The 17762-nt window shown below is 39.0% G+C and overlaps 1 protein-coding gene across 1 annotated transcript; it reads left to right on the top strand.

Annotated features, from left to right (window-relative positions):
- Positions 1-790: 790 nt before the first annotated feature.
- On the top strand, positions 791-17109 carry KIF11 (kinesin family member 11). Its single transcript, XM_066554544.1, has 22 exons — positions 791-887; positions 3933-4065; positions 4165-4262; positions 4343-4421; positions 4759-4944; positions 5026-5150; positions 6518-6608; positions 6867-7109; positions 7233-7328; positions 7951-8039; positions 8524-8611; positions 9394-9582; positions 10491-10698; positions 10946-11118; positions 11382-11504; positions 12103-12261; positions 12663-12802; positions 13435-13714; positions 14824-15046; positions 15268-15422; positions 15742-15855; positions 16553-17109. The coding sequence occupies exons 1-22, from the start codon at positions 808-810 to the stop codon at positions 16673-16675; spliced, it is 3195 nt and encodes a 1064-aa protein (XP_066410641.1). The 5' UTR covers positions 791-807; the 3' UTR covers positions 16676-17109.
- Positions 17110-17762: the final 653 nt, after the last annotated feature.

The raw sequence follows: 17762 nt of genomic DNA, 5'->3' as shown, positions 1-17762 counted from the left end.
TGGAAGTTATGCGTGGCATTCAGACCGACACAGACCAGTTGTGCTGCAGACCTGCCTGAGCTGAAGCGTGCACAAGGCACAGAGGGACCAGAGCAGAGTTCTGCGGGCATGGCCAGAAGTGCAGGGCTGGGAGTAGGGTCTGCCTGGCAACCTGCACTGGGGCACCTCCGGCCGAGGGGGCAGCCGGGGCCCCACTGGGTAAATAAACCTGGGCATTGTTTTAAACGGACCAAGTAACAGTACAATTCCACAAGGCATTGGCGAGTTGTGTTTATTTGTCGTGATGTTTAACGAAATCGTGGGCCAGCTGTAGATGTAGAAGCGACAAAAGAACGGATGGCCGTAGGGCTTGACCTGTGAGAAAGGGTTCCATGGATTATGTGACCTTGGAAGATTGATGGCAAGCGGGAAGTTTGGCTGCCCCCAGACCCGTGGGTGTCAGCGGCAGCCGCAGAGAAGGCCAGACTTTGTCCTGTTGGCCCCTCGCGCTACTGGCGGCGCAGACGGGCCGTACGGTAGGTACGGGTGGACAGCAGGTAGCGTGTCACGGTTCAGCAGGACCGGCAGTACGGGGGCTTGGGGAGCCCGGCTCGGTCGATCTCTCCGCCCTCACGGTGCCGCCGGCAGCACTACCGCTGCGGCGCGCGCCACCCCCAGGATTTGAAATCCCTTCCCGTGGTGCCCCAGGGCCGCCGCTGATTGGCCGGGCCCGGCCGTGCGCGGTTCAAAGCGGCGTTGGCGGTGGCGCGCGCGCTCGAACCGAGCCCCAGCTCCGCGGCAGCGTTTTGGTGCTGTGCCCGTCCCGCCATGGCTTCCTTCGGTTCCCAGGGCGGCGGCACCAAGAAGGAGGAGAAGGGCAAGAACATCCAGGTGGTGGTGCGGTGCAGGTAAGCGTGGCGGCCCTTCTCTGGGCGAGCGTTGAGGGCCAGTCCGCGAGCAAGCCCCGGGGAGGTCCCGCCTTGGTGCCTCCGGGACTCGGGCCCAGACGTTCTGTACTCGGTGCCCCGGACAGCCCGTGGGGCTGGTGGGCCGTGGCCGCCGCCGTGCGACAGGCACTGTGCAGCTGTGGCTCTGCCGGGCCGCTGTGTCTGGCTGCGGGTACCTGCTCCGGGGGACCCGTGTGTCCGCCCGGAGGGATCGCGGGCGAGGGAGCCGCCCCCCCGTACCCCCTGTACTCCTGAGCGGCCTCGGCACCGCGCTGGGAGCCGCCTCTCCCGGGCACCGGTCTGCGGCTGAGGCGGCCCCCTGTGCCTCCCGGGGAAGCGGCGCTTCTGCGCAACTAAGGCTGTTATGAGCGATTTTTTATAGCTTAGAAAGACAAAAAGCTGCAGCTTCTGATCTTCATTCAGCACATACCCAGCATGAAGCTGTGCTGGAAGCTCAAGAGGAGCTACGCAGAATTCGTGTGATATTCGAAACACACAAAACCCAGGCTGAATTTTGCCCTCCTGTGAGCTCCTGTGGGAAGTCGCTAGGCTTTGACAGCTAAAAGTGCTGCTACTCCCTCTGTGGTATACCTGTCACATAACTTCATTGATGTAGGCTTTACAGGGGACAAACAATGGGATGGCGGTCACCTGCCGAATTAAAAATGACCAAATGTCTTGGTTGATGAGATTAATTTGGTTTTTTGTATGAAATAATAAATTTCATGTACCATAAAATTAGGTTCCCTTTGTAATTCTGAGGTGGTTTTAAAGGATTGCTTACTAATGCCAGGTCTTAAGTAATCTTAAAGCATTGTATGTTAAAACTGTAATATTGGTAATGTATTATGTATTGTGTTTAAATCACCTTTAGAAGTTGCGATTTTTTTGAGCCAGACCTGCAAATATTAGTTTATATATTATGTTTTAAATGCCTTTTGCAGTCAAATTCTCAAGCTTACGAGTTTTGCTTTTGCAGGTGCACAATGAATATATAAACTAAAATCAATTTAGCCTTATGTTTGCAATGCAACTACAAAGCTTCTGAAACAAATGTGGGTTTGGTGAAAGTGTTGTGACTCAAGGCTATTGCAAGACAATAAGTTTATTGGAGCAATTTGATTTGAAATACTGTCAAGAGCAGCTGTTTTGTTTTTATTTCTCTTGATTGTTCTGGAATAGCTTTATCAAGTATTAATATCTATTTTAACTAAATATGATGCTCACTATAAAAGTAGCGTTAGGACTATCCACAGTGGAGTGTTCTGCTTTTGTTGTAGCTCACAGATTAATTGCTATGTCAAGAGTTAGTTTCTAACCTCTTAAAAGTTCCTTGCCTGCTCATGCCATTATGCCTTTGCAGAGCTTTTTTTTTTTAATAGCTTCAGTTTATTTGAGTTAGTAAATGTTTCTTCCACCTTTCTTTTTTCTTCTGCATCCAATCAGATTGTCCTTATCTTACAGATATGAAGGTAGATGCAACTGTGTTCTTTGGTGTCCTGATTCCAAAACCTGATCGATCTTAGCATATAATAAACCTTTTCAAGCAGCATGTTTACTGAGCTTTGGTAAATCATTAATTTGGAAACTCAAAATGCATGCATTAGCATTGTTAATATGCATAATGTGCTTCATACCTATGGGGATGAACTTGAGATCAAATGTCTCCATGGCACACCAGGCAGCTGCTTGTGTGGTGGTGATGGTGATGATCTGTACGCCTGCTCAAGCCCAGCTAGATTGTTCCCCTGATATGACAGCTGTGGGCTCTTGTGCCTCCTGCTATGGACTGGTTCAGTGTTTCATGGTTACACAGCTGAATGTGTTCATTGTTCTGTTACTTTCAAAGTCATGAGCCCGAAGCTGTGACTTGCTCCTCTGCACAAGATTTTAGTGATATTGTGTTGTCATTGGTTGATCTTGCACCCAAGTGTCCCATGGTCTGTTTAGAATCTGACACTTCAGCCTCAGTGATATATTGAGGGAGAAATGTTAGCCACAAGGTTTAGGAAACTCGAGGTGCCATATGTTGTGGTTTTCTTGCGTTTTGTTTTTCTTCTTTAACATTATAATTGAAAGAGTATCTGAAGTGTCTCTAGTGTTAAGATAATTTAAAGAGTACAAGCTTGTAGAAGTTATATTTTCAAGCTGACTGCTCAGGTCACCTATATAGGTAGCATAGACATTAAGTGCAGTAGCACTACTAAATGAAGAATAAAATAGGATTTAATGCTTTTAGGGCATTTCCGTGCTTTTCAGGAGAAATAGTGGCAAATGTCCCTTTAAAGAAAATGGTGTGCACCAAGTTTGAATTAACTTAGTGGTGAAACAAGATGCTCACCCTAAAGTTCAAAAATTTTATTGTCACTGTGTTAAATGTTTTACTATTACTTTTTACTAATTCACTTTAAATTAATGTGGATTCCCCCCCCCCCCCAAAAGCTGACGTCATGTCTGTCTTATTAAATACTATTCAAGTGCATCAGTACCTGTAGGTTCTGGTATTGCTGCTTACTGTTCTGCAATTAGTAGGGTCTGTTGGTATTTTTGGTGCTTTAGACTGTTTTGTTATCAGCATTTGATTTATTACATGGAAGTTAATGCATTAGTGACTTTTTTTTGGGGCTTTTTTTAAGGCTCTTATTTAGACAGCTGTTTGATATGTTTAATCTCCTGCCCCCTGCAAGTGAACATGTCCTGATGCCTGTTAGCTATGTGAGCATCTATATGATCTTGAAAGTGGTTATAGGCCTGTTAAAAATATGTATATAACAAACAAAAAGCTGCCTGAATTGTCTCACAGTGGAAAAAAGGAGAACCAGAGCCTGTAAACTGCCAAATTGCGGCATTTCTTCTTAATTGTTAAACAGATAAAGTTAAAACTTTGGTTTTTTTGCCCAGTTTTACTATTCTGGATCCTTAAACTGAGTGATGTTACTACTTCATCTGTTTGTGGTTTTGTTAGCAATGATTTCAATCCGATATTTCTGACTCCTGTCCTTTTAGGCCTTTTAATGCCTCAGAACTGAAAGTGAACTCCTACGCTGTTGTGGACTGTGATCAAGCCAGAAAGGAAGTCAGTATCCGCACTGGAGGAGTGACAGATAAATCATCAAGAAAGACTTACACATTTGATATGGTTAGTAACTGCTTGGGGACTTCAAAACCAAGCCAGTACCTAGTGTGATGTTATCCATTATTGTATGGCTGAATGGGATGTGTTGTCCTGTGCCAATAGGTTTTTGGAGCTCAGGCAAAGCAGATTGATGTATACCGGAGTGTCGTGTGTCCCATTCTGGATGAAGTCATTATGGGCTACAACTGTACAGTGTTTGCGTAAGTAAGCCAATAATTAGCATTAGGAAACTTTATTTGTGGTTTGGTTTCTTGTTTACATTTTAATTTTATTCTTGCAGTTATGGCCAAACTGGTACTGGTAAGACCTTCACAATGGAAGGGGAGCGGTCACCCAATGAAGAATATACTTGGGAAGAGGTATATTATCACTTCTGAGATTTCTCTTGTCTGTACTGTAGTTCAAAGTTGGAAACTCCAGAAGGCTAAGGAAAACTGAAAGTTTCAAATTCTGAAGCTGACTTTCCTTACATATTTGTAGATTAACACATAATCTCATTCATTTCTATGAAAAGGACATCTTTTCATGAAATTAAACATCTTCCATGTATTGCACTCAACTCTTGGTGACTTTTATATGGAAGGTCATCTTTATTCTTATTTATATCCAGTCAGACTGTTTAGTTGAAACTGTATGCCCTAGCTCCAAATCTCTTTCAGTACATTTATAAATTAAATATTTCTTTTTAATTTATAGGATCCGCTAGCAGGTATCATACCCCGTACATTGCATCAAATATTTGAAAAACTCACAGAGAATGGGACAGAATTTTCAGTGAAAGTCTCTCTTTTGGAAATCTATAATGAGGAGCTTTTTGATCTTCTGAATCCTACTCCTGATGTTGGAGAAAGACTGCAGATGTTTGATGATCCTCGAAATAAGGTGAGTGCTACAAAATTTGTTGTCTTGAGGCTTTCAGAATTGTTGAGAGATGTATAATAAGCATGTATTAATTTCTGACAGAGGGGTGTAATTATTAAAGGCTTGGAAGAAGTAACTGTGCACAACAAAAATCAAGTTTACCAAATCCTGGAAAGGGGTGCAGCCAAAAGAACAACCGCAGCTACTTACATGAATGCATATTCCAGGTAAAAGTCTTCCCTATTTCAGAAACCTTGTTTTGTTCTTTGTTAAACAGAATCTTACTGAAGAAGTAAGCAGCTAGTGCAAACATGACATCATATCTATCACAGTGCAGACTATCAAATGTTGGTTAGAATGCCAGAGTTACAATATCTTCCTTACCACGTGCTGTGGGATGATTGCAATAGGTGTATGAAGGGGTGTCATGGTTTAACCCCAGCCAGCTTCTGTAAAATTTGCAAATTAGGTTGTGGAAGCTGGGGATAATATTCTATGGCAATAAGGGCTGCTTCATATGGTTGCAGGTCATAGAATGTAATAGGGACACCTGGGTCAGAAATAGCATTCTTTTTATTACTGCTTTCACATTCTTGAGCTGCAGATGTGAAATCTATATCACTGTGAAAAGCAGTGATCCAGTGCTGGAACAGTAAGTAATGTACCCTCTCTGTATTGTATTTTAATTTCAAGATATACTGAGCATGTCTGTCTACTGGTGGAAGGAAATGGGTATTTTCTACCACTGATTGGAACACAGAACTCATTTTGTCTGAGATTCCAGGGAATTTTGGAAATTGATGTGCCAGAGGTGTTTTATGTATGGTCAAACTGGTATAATTCAACATCTATGGCTTTCTATATATGTCAGCTTCCTGCAGTAAAAGCTTATTAAAGGAATAAACTCAAGCTAAAATCATTATTACTATGAGAATAGTGAAACACTGGAACATGTTGACCAGAGAAATTGTGAGTGCTCCATCCCTAGAAGTGTCCAAGGCCATGTTGGATGGGGCTTTGAGCAGTCTGGTCTAGTGGGAGGTGTCCTTGCCCATGGTAGCAGGGTTGGAGCTAGATGCAACCATTCCATGATTCTATGATCTTAAACTGTATTACTATTTTTGATTGAAAAACTAATTGAACTTCTAAATTTTTAATATTGAATTCAGCTAGTTGCTGAATTTTCTTAACCTGCATAAGGAAAGTTCCTTAATCTCACATTCTGTGAAACTGTTCTTATCATAAGGACTGAAAAAAAAATTTGCAAGTCAGTTTTCATGTGATGCTTGTGAGTTGAGAATACTCAAATGTAGGCAAAACCAAGGCATTTCTCTTGCTTTTCCTTGAAATAAGAGAAAATCTATAGGATTGAATAAATCAAATGTCAACCAGTTGCCTCATCACTGGTTTTAAATACAAATTCATATATACACATACAAAATTATACTTAGCAGAATAACTTTGTGTATTAAAAATGTAATTTGTAGTTCATGGGCTAAATGTATTCTCTATAAAGAGCACAAAACTTGCAGCAGTCATATAACAACTAGATATTTGGCTTTAATGGAACATCTGAAACTGGTTTCTTTTGCAGCCGTTCCCACTCTGTGTTTTCAATCACCATCCATATGAAAGAGACAACGGTAGATGGAGAAGAACTTGTTAAAATTGGAAAGCTAAACTTGGTAAGTATTTGAACTAAGTGTAATTGATAGAATTTTTAGCCATGTACTGGAGTTTATTAGAGTTTTTTTCCTGATAAAGGGAAAAATTATTGCTCTCATAAAGTGATGTGGCGTATGTTTGTCACTCTGAAAAATATCAGTCCCATTTGTGACCCCAGTGTCTCCTGAAAAACTAGTTAGCTCTTTTATGTATTCTGCAAGACTTTGGGGCAAGCATTCACCAGGGTGATTGAGACAGAAGCATAACCTGCCTTTCAGGTTGATCTTGCAGGAAGTGAAAACATTGGTCGATCTGGGGCTGTTGACAAAAGAGCTCGTGAAGCTGGAAATATCAACCAATCTCTGCTGACACTTGGAAGAGTTATTACTGCTCTAGTGGAAAGAGCCCCTCATATTCCATACAGGGAATCTAAACTCACAAGAATCCTTCAAGACTCTCTTGGAGGACGGACAAAAACATCAATAATTGCCACGATTTCACCTGCATCTGTAAATCTTGAGGTAAATTTAAAGTATGAAAACCTATTCCTAAAATAAGTAATATTTTAGGAATAATTTTGCTAATGATACAAAAATATGAGTTAATTCATCAGCTTGACCTAGTGTTACATCTGTTTTGCACAGGAAACATTGAGTACACTGGAATATGCCCATAGAGCAAAGAACATCATGAACAAGCCTGAAGTTAATCAGAAGCTAACCAAAAAAGCTCTTATTAAGGTAACTAGACATATATCTTAAAAAATTAAGTTACAGGTTAGGTGTGACTTCTTGTTAATGTAATCTTTGCTGTACAGGAGTTATGAGTACAGAAGAAACTGTAACTAGTAGCTGTGCTTGTCTGAAGTGATTTTAATTACTGAACTGATGCTTTTAAACTAAAGCTGCACTTACATTGCCATGGTCCCTGCAGATACTGGAGCTGTTAATAAGGCTGAAGTTGAACAGAGGCCTATTGCTACTAGCTGTGACTGTGGGGATTACATGTTTGCAATTTTGCGCTTTCCCTAGAAAGTGCCTGAGTTAAAGGGAACTTGTCAGTAAGTACAAGTGAAGAGCCAGTGTAAAGTAGCTCTGTCCCTAAGGAAGTTGGGATTCCCCTTGTAAGCTGCTAAATGCAACCGAGTATGGCCTTCAAATGGAAAGTTTCAGTGCTCTACGTATAGTCAATGATGTGAATTTAAATGGTGCTATACTGAACTTAGAAGAGAGGTGAAGTGCTTTGCTCTTGTGCTTATGCAAAACTTCTGTAGAGCACTACCTTTGTGCAGTATCTGTTCAGCTAAATATCAAAACCAGAATAGAAATGTTCATGTTTACGTGTGGTTGTTTCTTTATGCAGGAATACACTGAAGAGATTGAGCGTCTGAAGCGAGACCTTGCTGCTGCTCGAGAGAAAAATGGAGTCTATATGTCTGTTGAAAACTATGAGTATGTCTGCAAAATTTCTATAAAATAATTAGCAACAAATCTCAGATACTGGTACCTATACTTATACAGAAATACTTTCAGATATATTTTTAATCCAGGAAGTTGAAGATAGGGAAACTTAACTGTTTGGTCAACTTGTTCTTTCAAAATTAATGATTATACAGATAAAATCTAATAGGCTTGCACTGAGGAATTTATGTATGTGTGGAACTTACCCTAAGCATTAGCCAGCATGCAGATTTACACATGCAGCCTTTTTTTTTTTTTTCAGTGGACGCTGATACAGGAAAGTAAACTTGATATACTTCACTTTAAATAGGGCTAGAAAGTTTACAATAGAAAATTGCCTTAAATCTTCTCTGCCTTTAGTGAAAATTACTTGCTATTCGTATAGAATTTTCCAGAATTACTGAAAACTTAGTGTAAATCTTGAAACTGTGTCTTACATGACTAATTTGTTCATTTATTTTAATCCTTGCTTGAGAGCCCTTAATGGAAAGCTGACAGTCCAGGAAGAACAAATGACAGAGTATATTGACAAAATCAGTGTCATGGAGGAAGAAGTGAAAAGGGTAAGTGATGTTTTTCAACTGTGGCTTAAATCTGCCAAAAAATGGAAGAAATTCATTCCTCCTGTCAAAAGGAGGAAAAAAGTTTGAAGAAAGAACAGTCAGAAGATTGGTTTTGTTGTTGTTGGTCTTAAAGTTCCCCAATTAGTCAAGAATGAAAGCTTCCTAGTCCTTGAAGTTAGGAATTTGAAATAATGTATATGAAATTGCAGATTGCAGTACTTATTTTTAAAGCTGTTTTCATGTCTACTACTATAATTTTCTTTGCTGAATTTTCAGCAAAAAATCTTCTTATAAAATGATATAATCTCGGTTGACAGGTATCTATCTGCTTAGGAACAAAGAATTAGAGGAGAGTGGTCATGAGCTTCCTTTAACAAATTACACAAAAATTGGAGCTCCTTGTTTATGGGAAATGTAGATATTAATTTGCTGGTATATGTAACTCCTCCATGTAATAAGCTTTACTGGCTCTTCTCAGTCTCTCTGGTTATGTTTGTTCAGTGGAATTCTTTTCTGTGTGCTGTAATGGTAGTTTGCTCTTATGTTTTCAGAGGAGAAGCAAGCAATTATTACAGTGAGAATGGTGTTGGCTTGATATTTTCAGTGATTACCAAGACTATACAAACCTGTAGTTTAGGTTTAAGACTGGAGTCCTACAGCTGAAGTTACATTGCTAGATGACAATTTGCCTTCTGTCATTGTAATGTAATTTGAGAGATGTGAAATGAGACTGTCAGATTTATAAAAAGTGGTGTTGCCTTTTTGATTATCTTCCTATTTAGGTCACTGAGCTATTCAGAGTCAGTAAAAATGAACTTGAACAGTGTAAAACAGATTTGCAGATCAAGGAGAAAGAACTGGAAGAAACACAGAAAGATCTGCAAGAAACCAAAGTTCAGCTGGCTGAAGAAGAATACGTGGTTTCAGTTTTGGAAAATACTGAACAAGAGCTTCATGGCACAGCTAGCCAGGTTGTCACAGTTCTTGTACCTAATGTAAAACAGCTTCCTATTTTTGGGAGTTGGATGGGCTATTGTTGCTAAAGCATGATGTGAGTGAGACATGACCTGAATTTAAGATGGAAAACTAGGATTAGATTGCAGGACTTTCTCTGTGGTAGTATTGACAGCTGACTGCTAAACACTGGTTGGTCTGGAACTAACTTTCCTTCAGGCCAGTTTGTCATGGGAGTTCCAGTGCTTTACAGTATCTACTATCATGAGGTTTTTTGCAGAATAAGTAATTATCAAAACACACTTGAGGTAGGGAGAGAGTGTGTCCTGCTATTTAAACTGCAAAGTGATGAAACTTGTACCTTCAGGCACCATGACTATTTCTTTCTATTTGGATTCCTGTAAGATTACGAGGGAATGCCTGTTTTTTACATGTGGGTTGTGGAGTGTTTGAGACAAATAGGTACAGAAATTATTTATGCTCACTACATAAAAGGACTTCACTATTTGTATGAATTCTAAATTGTTTATCACAGGACTAGTACTAAAACCTCTTGTTTTAGTACTATATTGAAGAATATATTTACTGTCAGATTGTTCAGAAAAAAGTTGATGTGCTCAGGTATTTTTCAGTTACTATTCTGAGATAAATGATACCTTTATTCCTTAAATACTGAGGGAGTAATTTATTAATGCTTTGATTTTAAAGCAGAAGAAATGGTCTCTAGTAGGTAACTTTTTTCCCATGTTCTAAAAGCATAAATGATATAACACCAGGGTCCAGGGTAATTTGATGATGTAAAGGGAAATACCTGTTTTCCTAGAGAGATAACTTCTTTAACTCAGAACTTTTGTTGCCTTTCCTTATATAATATATGCTTGACTTCTTGTTTCAAGACTTACTGAAATAACTTTAAAAATTCTAGTTACTAAGTACAGTTGAAGAAACGACAAGAGATGTGTCTGGGCTCCACGCGAAACTGGACCGTAAGAGGGCTGTTGATCAGCACAATGCTGTTGTCCAAAATACCTTTGCAGGACAAATGAATGCTTCATTCAGCAAAATACAAGATTCAATTACTGAAAACAGTTTGAAGCAGCAACAGATGTTGACATATTACACAAATTTTATAGGTAAGTGTAATACCTGTATTAGTAGTCATCCTGCAGTAATCTCAAAGACCACTTCCTAAAATGTATCTGTTTTAGGAAAGAGGTGACTTTATTTAAGGGACATAATGATTACAGTTGCACCAGTAATGATGTGTCTGGGATGATCCACAGCCTTCCTGTAAGGGGCAATAAAGTAATGAGTAATAAAAAGAGTTCTATCTTACAGGGGAATTTTTAAAAAGTTTGTAACTCTGGGTTTCTTTTGCAGGTGACCTCCTGTCTACCAGTTCTTCTACAGCAGATATTCTTGCATCAATTGTATCAGCATCTTTTGCCTCTCTTAAAGAATTGGTGTCTACTGAAGTTTCTCACATATCTGAAAAAATAACACAGCATGAGAATCTATCACTTGATTGTAAAGCAGAGCTGCTGAGATTAATTGTTAGTACAGTTGCATACTCCTACTTAAATATTTGAAACTGATTTTGATCAAAAGGGGTTCTGTAAATGTATAGCATTTTTTCTGATGCTCTTTACCTGTGTCTGCTTTACCACCTGACCATAATTGTCTCTCCCATTTCACCCCCACAAGCTGTAATGTACTAAATAGCATATTATTACATGGATATGTACACAGTAACTTCTTACAAATGTAGATGAAGGAACAGCCATGTTCTGGTTTAATTTCTTTTTCCTCTTCCTAGGAAGAGCATGAGACTGGATTAGGAAGAGCAGTAAATAGCTTGACACCAATGGTAGAATTTGTCTTGGGGTTAAATTGTCAGTTCCAGAGTAACATGAAGAAATATTCTGCTGTGGCTGACCAGGTAATGCACATAACCTGGCTCCTTGCCTTATGCTCTTCTTTTTATTTACTTTACAGATAATATGTTCTTTGTTTTTCTGCAGTATGTCAGAGTGCTTCCACTTCTTATCTAGCCTTTTCCCCTTTATCTTGTCCTATGAGTTCTGTCTTTTAACTTTCTTTCAGACTTTTTTCCTCTCCTGGGTGTGGTAAATTTGCTTATTCTCTATATTGGCACAACCACTTGCCTGAGTGCCACAGTAGAATGGCAAAACACAGATGCTTAAATCTTTATGTAACAAATATTTGATGATACATTGAAATACAAGGGGAAGAGTATATTAAGAAATGTGAAAAAAAAAAAGTCAACTTAGGCAAGTCCTACCACTCCAAAAATCTTCTGCCTTCATACTAAACTTTCTATAGTCCCTTTGTTTCCTGGGAAAATGTGATGCTTTATCTTGTTAACAACCATAAGTGTAAACCATACTGCACTTATTGAAGCCCTTTGCTTCAAGTTAGAGTTCTAGTCTATCTCGTTATGCTAGGGAAAAATATCAGTTTCTTAAATCAAGATATAAAAATATAACTATAAGTAAAACTTTTTTTTTTTTTTAAAGATGGAGGACCATAAAAAGGAAATGGATACCTTCTTTGGAGAACTTTCTCTCACTCTGAAAAAAATACAGGAACAAACAGCTGGTGGCTTTGCTCAGCTCCAGCATAATTGTGACAGCTTAAAAGAAGAAGTGGAAATGACGAGGTTGGCACATAGAAAGGTATCCTTAGAGTAAGAGAACATCCTAACACCAAGTGTGATTGCTTGCTTTGATTTAAACTCTTATGTGGTAGTAAACCATTGTACTTGTTTCACAAAAAAATGTTAGGAGGACAGTAACTTGATCCTAACTCTATTCAGCCTTTGTTAGGCTGCTTTAAGTAGGTTATGTAGGAATGTAGCAAAAGCCCCCTTCCCCTTGCTGTATATCAGTATATGTGCATTTACATATGTCTCCAAAAAGAAAGTGTTTGTCTCTTCACTACACAAAAATTGTACTTTCTGCTTTAGAATTACAAAACTCTGCCTTTTCTGCATTTTTAATTCAGGCATTCAAGTATGCTTTAAGACTGTTAACAAGTGCAGAATTAACAGCAAAACTTGTGGTAATTTTCTCGATAGAGTGCAGCCGAATTGATGTCTTCACTGCAAAGCCAGCTCGACCTGTTTGCTCAGGAGACTCAGAAGAACCTGACTGATGTACTCACAAGAAATGGAAGCCTGAAGACCACCATCACTGCTATGCAAGAAAATGTTCACCTGTAAGGGGCACATTCTTTTTGCTGTACACTTACACGAGATAAAATATATATAAAGAGAACTTCAAAATTGGATGCTCTCCATCTTTATGTGCTTATAAAGCCTGCTGGGCATGGCCTGTGTGTTAGAGCTGGCTTCTGCCACAGAGTGTAGATCGTAGTTGGCCTTTCCCCAGAGTAAACAGTAGTTCTAGAAGGCTTGCCCTTGAACTTGTCTCCTGAGCATGTTGAGATAAGAAAGTATCATTTTGGGAGCAATATGCTGAGGAGTGTCCCTCAGTGTCTGGACTTCAGAACATATAAAGGTTTAACTTGAAGCATAATAATGTATCTGTTGCAATATGTTTCATTCAGTTGCAGACTGAATAACTAAGGTCTTGCTGGAGTTGTTTTTGGTTTGTGGTTAGGGTCTTTCTGTTCTCTTTTGGGTTTTTTTGGTTGGTGGGGGTTTTGTTTTTTTAGCAAACTTACTGCTGCAAGTGCTGCGAATTTAATAAGTAGAACAACAATATTATAATTAACTGGTTTGATAGAACTGTGCTATTTCACTGGCTCTGGTTTCATATTTCTAAAAGTATACTGTGTTAAAATCTACCTTTCAAAATCTCTAAACTTTTACAAATATGTTGTTGCAGGAAAACTACAGACTTAGTCAGCAGTACAAATTCCAATCACAGCAAATTCACTGCATCTCTGGATAATTTCTCTCAAGAGCTCAGGAGCATAAATGCTGAAAACAAGGCAATGCTGGAAGAATCCAATGACCACTGTCAACATCTTCTCACCAATCTCAAAAATGTGGCTCAGCATACCAATACATGGGGTGAATTTACAACTGCTCAGATGGTCAACTTTACTAATCAGCACCTGTTGTCATTCAAGGATGAGAAACAGCAATTTCAGTATTTACAAAAGGTACTTATTTGTAGTCTAATGCAACATCCTGAGACAAACTTTACTGCAGAATTTATAGAGGGGAGAAAAAAGTTCTAGTCAAAACAAAGCTATGATTTTTTTTGATAGCAGACTCATGTTACTGAGCTTGAGAAGATGTAATTAGAGGAAATCAAAAGCCTAAATTAAGAGGAAGACTTTGAACTTCAAGTACCCATAACCTCAAAAAATGGTGTCATGGCTAATGCCATACAACTGACTTGTACATGTAATCTGAGTGTTTTACATCATCTTGGTGGTGTTTAATTCTAAAGCTTTATCTACAGTACTATCCTTGGGAGATGCACAGTGATCAAATGCAGGCTATTTTCTGGAGTTTGCAAATGACTTTATTGGTCAGATTGAATCAATATGGGAGAAAGTATTCCTTTTAAGCATATACAAATTCTGGCCTCTTATCTAAGAGTTTCTCTCTCATGTTTTTGGGGAATTTTTTTAATTTCCATCACAAATTTCACATCCACCCTGGTTTTATTGTTGTAATAGGCAATAAAATAGGCAAATCCAATATTTTGCACACTTTTGGAAGTAAAAACTCACTAGAAACTTCCTTCACACAGAATACTCTGAGTTGGAAGGGATCTCCAAGCATCAAGTCCAACTCTAAACTAAAAGCATTTGTGGTCTCAAGACCTCTCTGTATCTGTTGCAGCTGCTGAACACTTCAAGAGTTTAATTTCAATGGGAATGGCTGAAAACACAATTGCCTTTTCCCCTACAAATGCATAAAGGTTCTAGTACTTATAGGATGTTCGTGTTCAGGTGAATATCCTAAGTCTGTGCAGGGTTTGTGCATAGAAGCATGAGAAGTCTGGTCTGAGCCAGATGACATCTTTATTCTTGTGACTAGCTTTCTAAAGTGATCATACTTTCTAAGAAATTGACTCTTCTGAAGATAGCTGTCAAAATGAGAGTGTAAAACTGGCACTGAAACTACTCAATTTGAGGTCTCAGTTGTTTCGTTTCAAGTCATGTCACTAATCCTGCACCACATCTTAGAAAAGAGGCCATAGTCTTACCTTTCCTGTTAACTTGGTGTTTTTTGTTGGGTTGTTTTGTTTCATTTTCAGAAAAATGAAGAAAATTGTGATAAAGCAATAGCTGAAATTGCTGACCACATTGGCAGCCAAAAGGCTGCTGAGGAGAAGGTGCTAAATGGCCTTCTGGATCAGATACAGGTGGATCAGGAGATACTTGTGGAGCAGAAGCTGGCACTTAAGGAAGAAGTGCAGCATGGACTAGCTCAGGTTAATGGTTTCCTGCAAGAGGATCTCAAAGTGGATGTTCCAACAGGTATTTAATCAGGTCAGGGGCAGAATGGTCTTAAAGAAAACAACTTGAGTTCCAGAATTCATAAGTGAAGGTTGATGGAGACATAACCTGGCAGCCTTACACCTTTAAGATGCATGCAAAGAATGGTGTGTGAACAAGGCATGATTTCTGTAATGAGTTGATGTAAAATTGAGGATCTGAAATGAAAGCAAACACTGAAAAGTGTATCATCTTCATTAAAGGGACAACTCCACAGAGAAAAGACTACTTCTATCCTGTCACCCTTGTGAGAACAGAGCCCCGGCAGCTACTTCTGGAGCAACTGAGGCAAAAGCAACCAAATCTTGATGCTATGCTAAGCAATGTGGGAAGGGAGATGGAGGATAGTGCAGGTCAGGTATGTATATAAATGGCAAATGAGGCTCTTGAATGAATATTTCACATCTTTGAGGTTTTTCCAGGCCCTTTTGGAGAGTTGACTGGAACCCCAGGGCTGTTGTAGCCTTTGTGTTTTACAGAGTACTTGGACTCAAATGTGCTGAGCTCTTGACAAAAACCAGCTCTTGAAAAATAAGCAATGATATTAATAATTTAGATTTCTTTCTTGTTTTTTAAAAATAAAAATTCCATGTCTTTTATAGATATGATCATTCTTAATGCATTCATTAAGGAAATTCAGACATTAAAGACATCTTTCTGGAAAACTTCTGTTTTAGGACCTGTTGGAAGAAGAAGTGTTGCAAGAACCCAGTGAAAGCCTTGCTTGTGACAAATACTCAATGGATGCAAATGTATATTGCCACACAAATGGTGGCATTCCTTTTTTCCAGGTAACTTCCTCAGAATAAGCAAAACAGCTGTGTATTTGAGAAGAAATATTACTTTAATAATATTAAATTAATACAGTAACAGTGCTGTAGTTTCAAGTCACTTCTTACATTTCAGGGTAGTCTCACAACTTGTTCAAATCCTGTAGATAATGCTTTGTTAACCTTGTGCTAAAGTAACAGCAGATTATGACAGCAGTTAATAGTGGATAAAATAATGCAGATTTCTGACAAGCTGGGCAGACAGTTGAAAACTCCTCAGCAAATAATCCTCCATAAAGAAAATTGTCATAATTTGCTAGACATGTGTTAATGGGAGAGTTGAAAGTATATGCAGTATTTTCTTAGAGGCCTGACAGAAATATTGGCGTTCTTAAGTCTTCATGGGGTCGAGTTTTTTACTTACTTGCTTCTGACCCTTTTGGTCTACCAGCACATCAGTGGAAACTTCTTGGTATATTAGTCTAGGGGTTTTCTTGCTAGGGAGAGCATATTTTCTTCTTGGGGACCCTTTAAAAATAGCTGCTGAGCTTCTGTATGTCTACAGTCAATCTCTTGAGTAAATGCAACCTATTAGGAACCTTTTTCAGGAGTTACATCGAGTTTTTTTCTCAGAACACTATGTACTGCATTGCACACAAGCAGAAGTTTTTGATTTCTTTGTATTCTCTTAACATTGGGTATTTTCTTTAAATCCCAGCACAAAAGAAGTCTCAAAAAGGGTAAAGAGAACAAATCTGCAACTCCAATGGAGAACAAAATGGAGGATATGACAGAAGAGCTTCCTCAGAAATCTAAGCATCCTTTAAGATTGCTGAACTAAGATATATCCTCTGCAGATCCCTGTTTTTAGATATTTCTATCTTACTGTCTTACTGAGCCACAACTTTTTTTGGTATTCTCAGTGTCTCTATGTAGTGATACAGTGATGCAAAGCTGAATCAAAAGATTTACCTGCTCAATCTCATGCCTTGGTTCCATTTTTATATGTTGCAGCTTGCGAAGTTTTGAGGAAAAAAAACCCTGCAGATTACGGTGCTGTTATGTTAAATATATATATATATGTGGTCAAGTAAGAAATGATCTGTTTCTCAGTAGCTCTAAAATACCAGAAAGGGATGTGGAAATATGCTTTGCCAGCATTCATGAGTTAGCATCTTATGTATTAATCAGCTGTAAATAAGTGTTCTGGTTTTATATCTGCTTTTTATTCCAGTTTCTCTGTTTTTACTGTGATACTTCAAATAAATTACTAAATGGAAAACAAATGTACAAGCACTTTGCTCAGAATAAAACTTAGCTAATTTTCTTATGGTGCCAGGTCTAATTTAGCTAAAACATTATCAGCTATGGCATCAGTCTTGTGCTGTCAGAAGAGGATGGTTTTCTCCCTTGTTTCACAAAAGACAATAGTTTTATTTCAGTGCCTCTTCATTCTGTGAAGTCTTTCTGCTGGGTCTTGGGCTTTTTGTTTGTTTGAATCCCACTGTTCTTCCTCTTAACTTGGAGATACAAATTCTGGCCCCTAAAACTTAATGGGCTTAATTCTCCATTCTTTAGGTTCCATTTTCTTGCACTATATGCTTGTTAAGGTTCCACAATGGTTCAAGAAGTCCTTTATTAACTAAAAATCAACCCCAAAGATTGATCCCATAGCTGTATTGAGTAGCCTAAGCCAAGTGGGAGAGGTTTGCACAAGCCTTTCACCCTACTGCATTTTCCCTGTGGAGTTGACAGGATTAGTATGAGCAAACAAACTGGAATAGCCAGTGACAGCAGGCTTACATCCATGAAATCATGCCATATTTTGTGTTCCCTGTCTTGATCCTCTTTGAAACTCTATGCCTTGATTGTTTGGTTCCTACTGCATGGGGACAGCCTGCTTTCCTTAGCAGCTGTTTGAATTTCAG

The sequence above is a fragment of the Molothrus aeneus genome, chromosome 8 (assembly GCF_037042795.1).
Source record: "Molothrus aeneus isolate 106 chromosome 8, BPBGC_Maene_1.0, whole genome shotgun sequence".
Lineage (NCBI taxonomy): Eukaryota > Metazoa > Chordata > Aves > Passeriformes > Icteridae > Molothrus > Molothrus aeneus.
The sequence above is the reverse complement of the archived record's forward strand: the minus strand, read 5'-3'. Positions and strand labels throughout refer to the sequence as shown.

Coding starts and splice junctions, on each gene's coding strand:
- KIF11 (XM_066554544.1), top strand. CDS start 808: ATGGCTTCCTTCGGTTCCCAGGGCGGCGGCACCAAGAAGGAGGAGAAG. Junction 888..3,932: donor CAGGTGGTGGTGCGGTGCAG/GTAAGCGTGGCG, acceptor CTGTCCTTTTAG/GCCTTTTAATGCCTCAGAAC. Junction 10,699..10,945: donor ATATTACACAAATTTTATAG/GTAAGTGTAATA, acceptor TTTCTTTTGCAG/GTGACCTCCTGTCTACCAGT.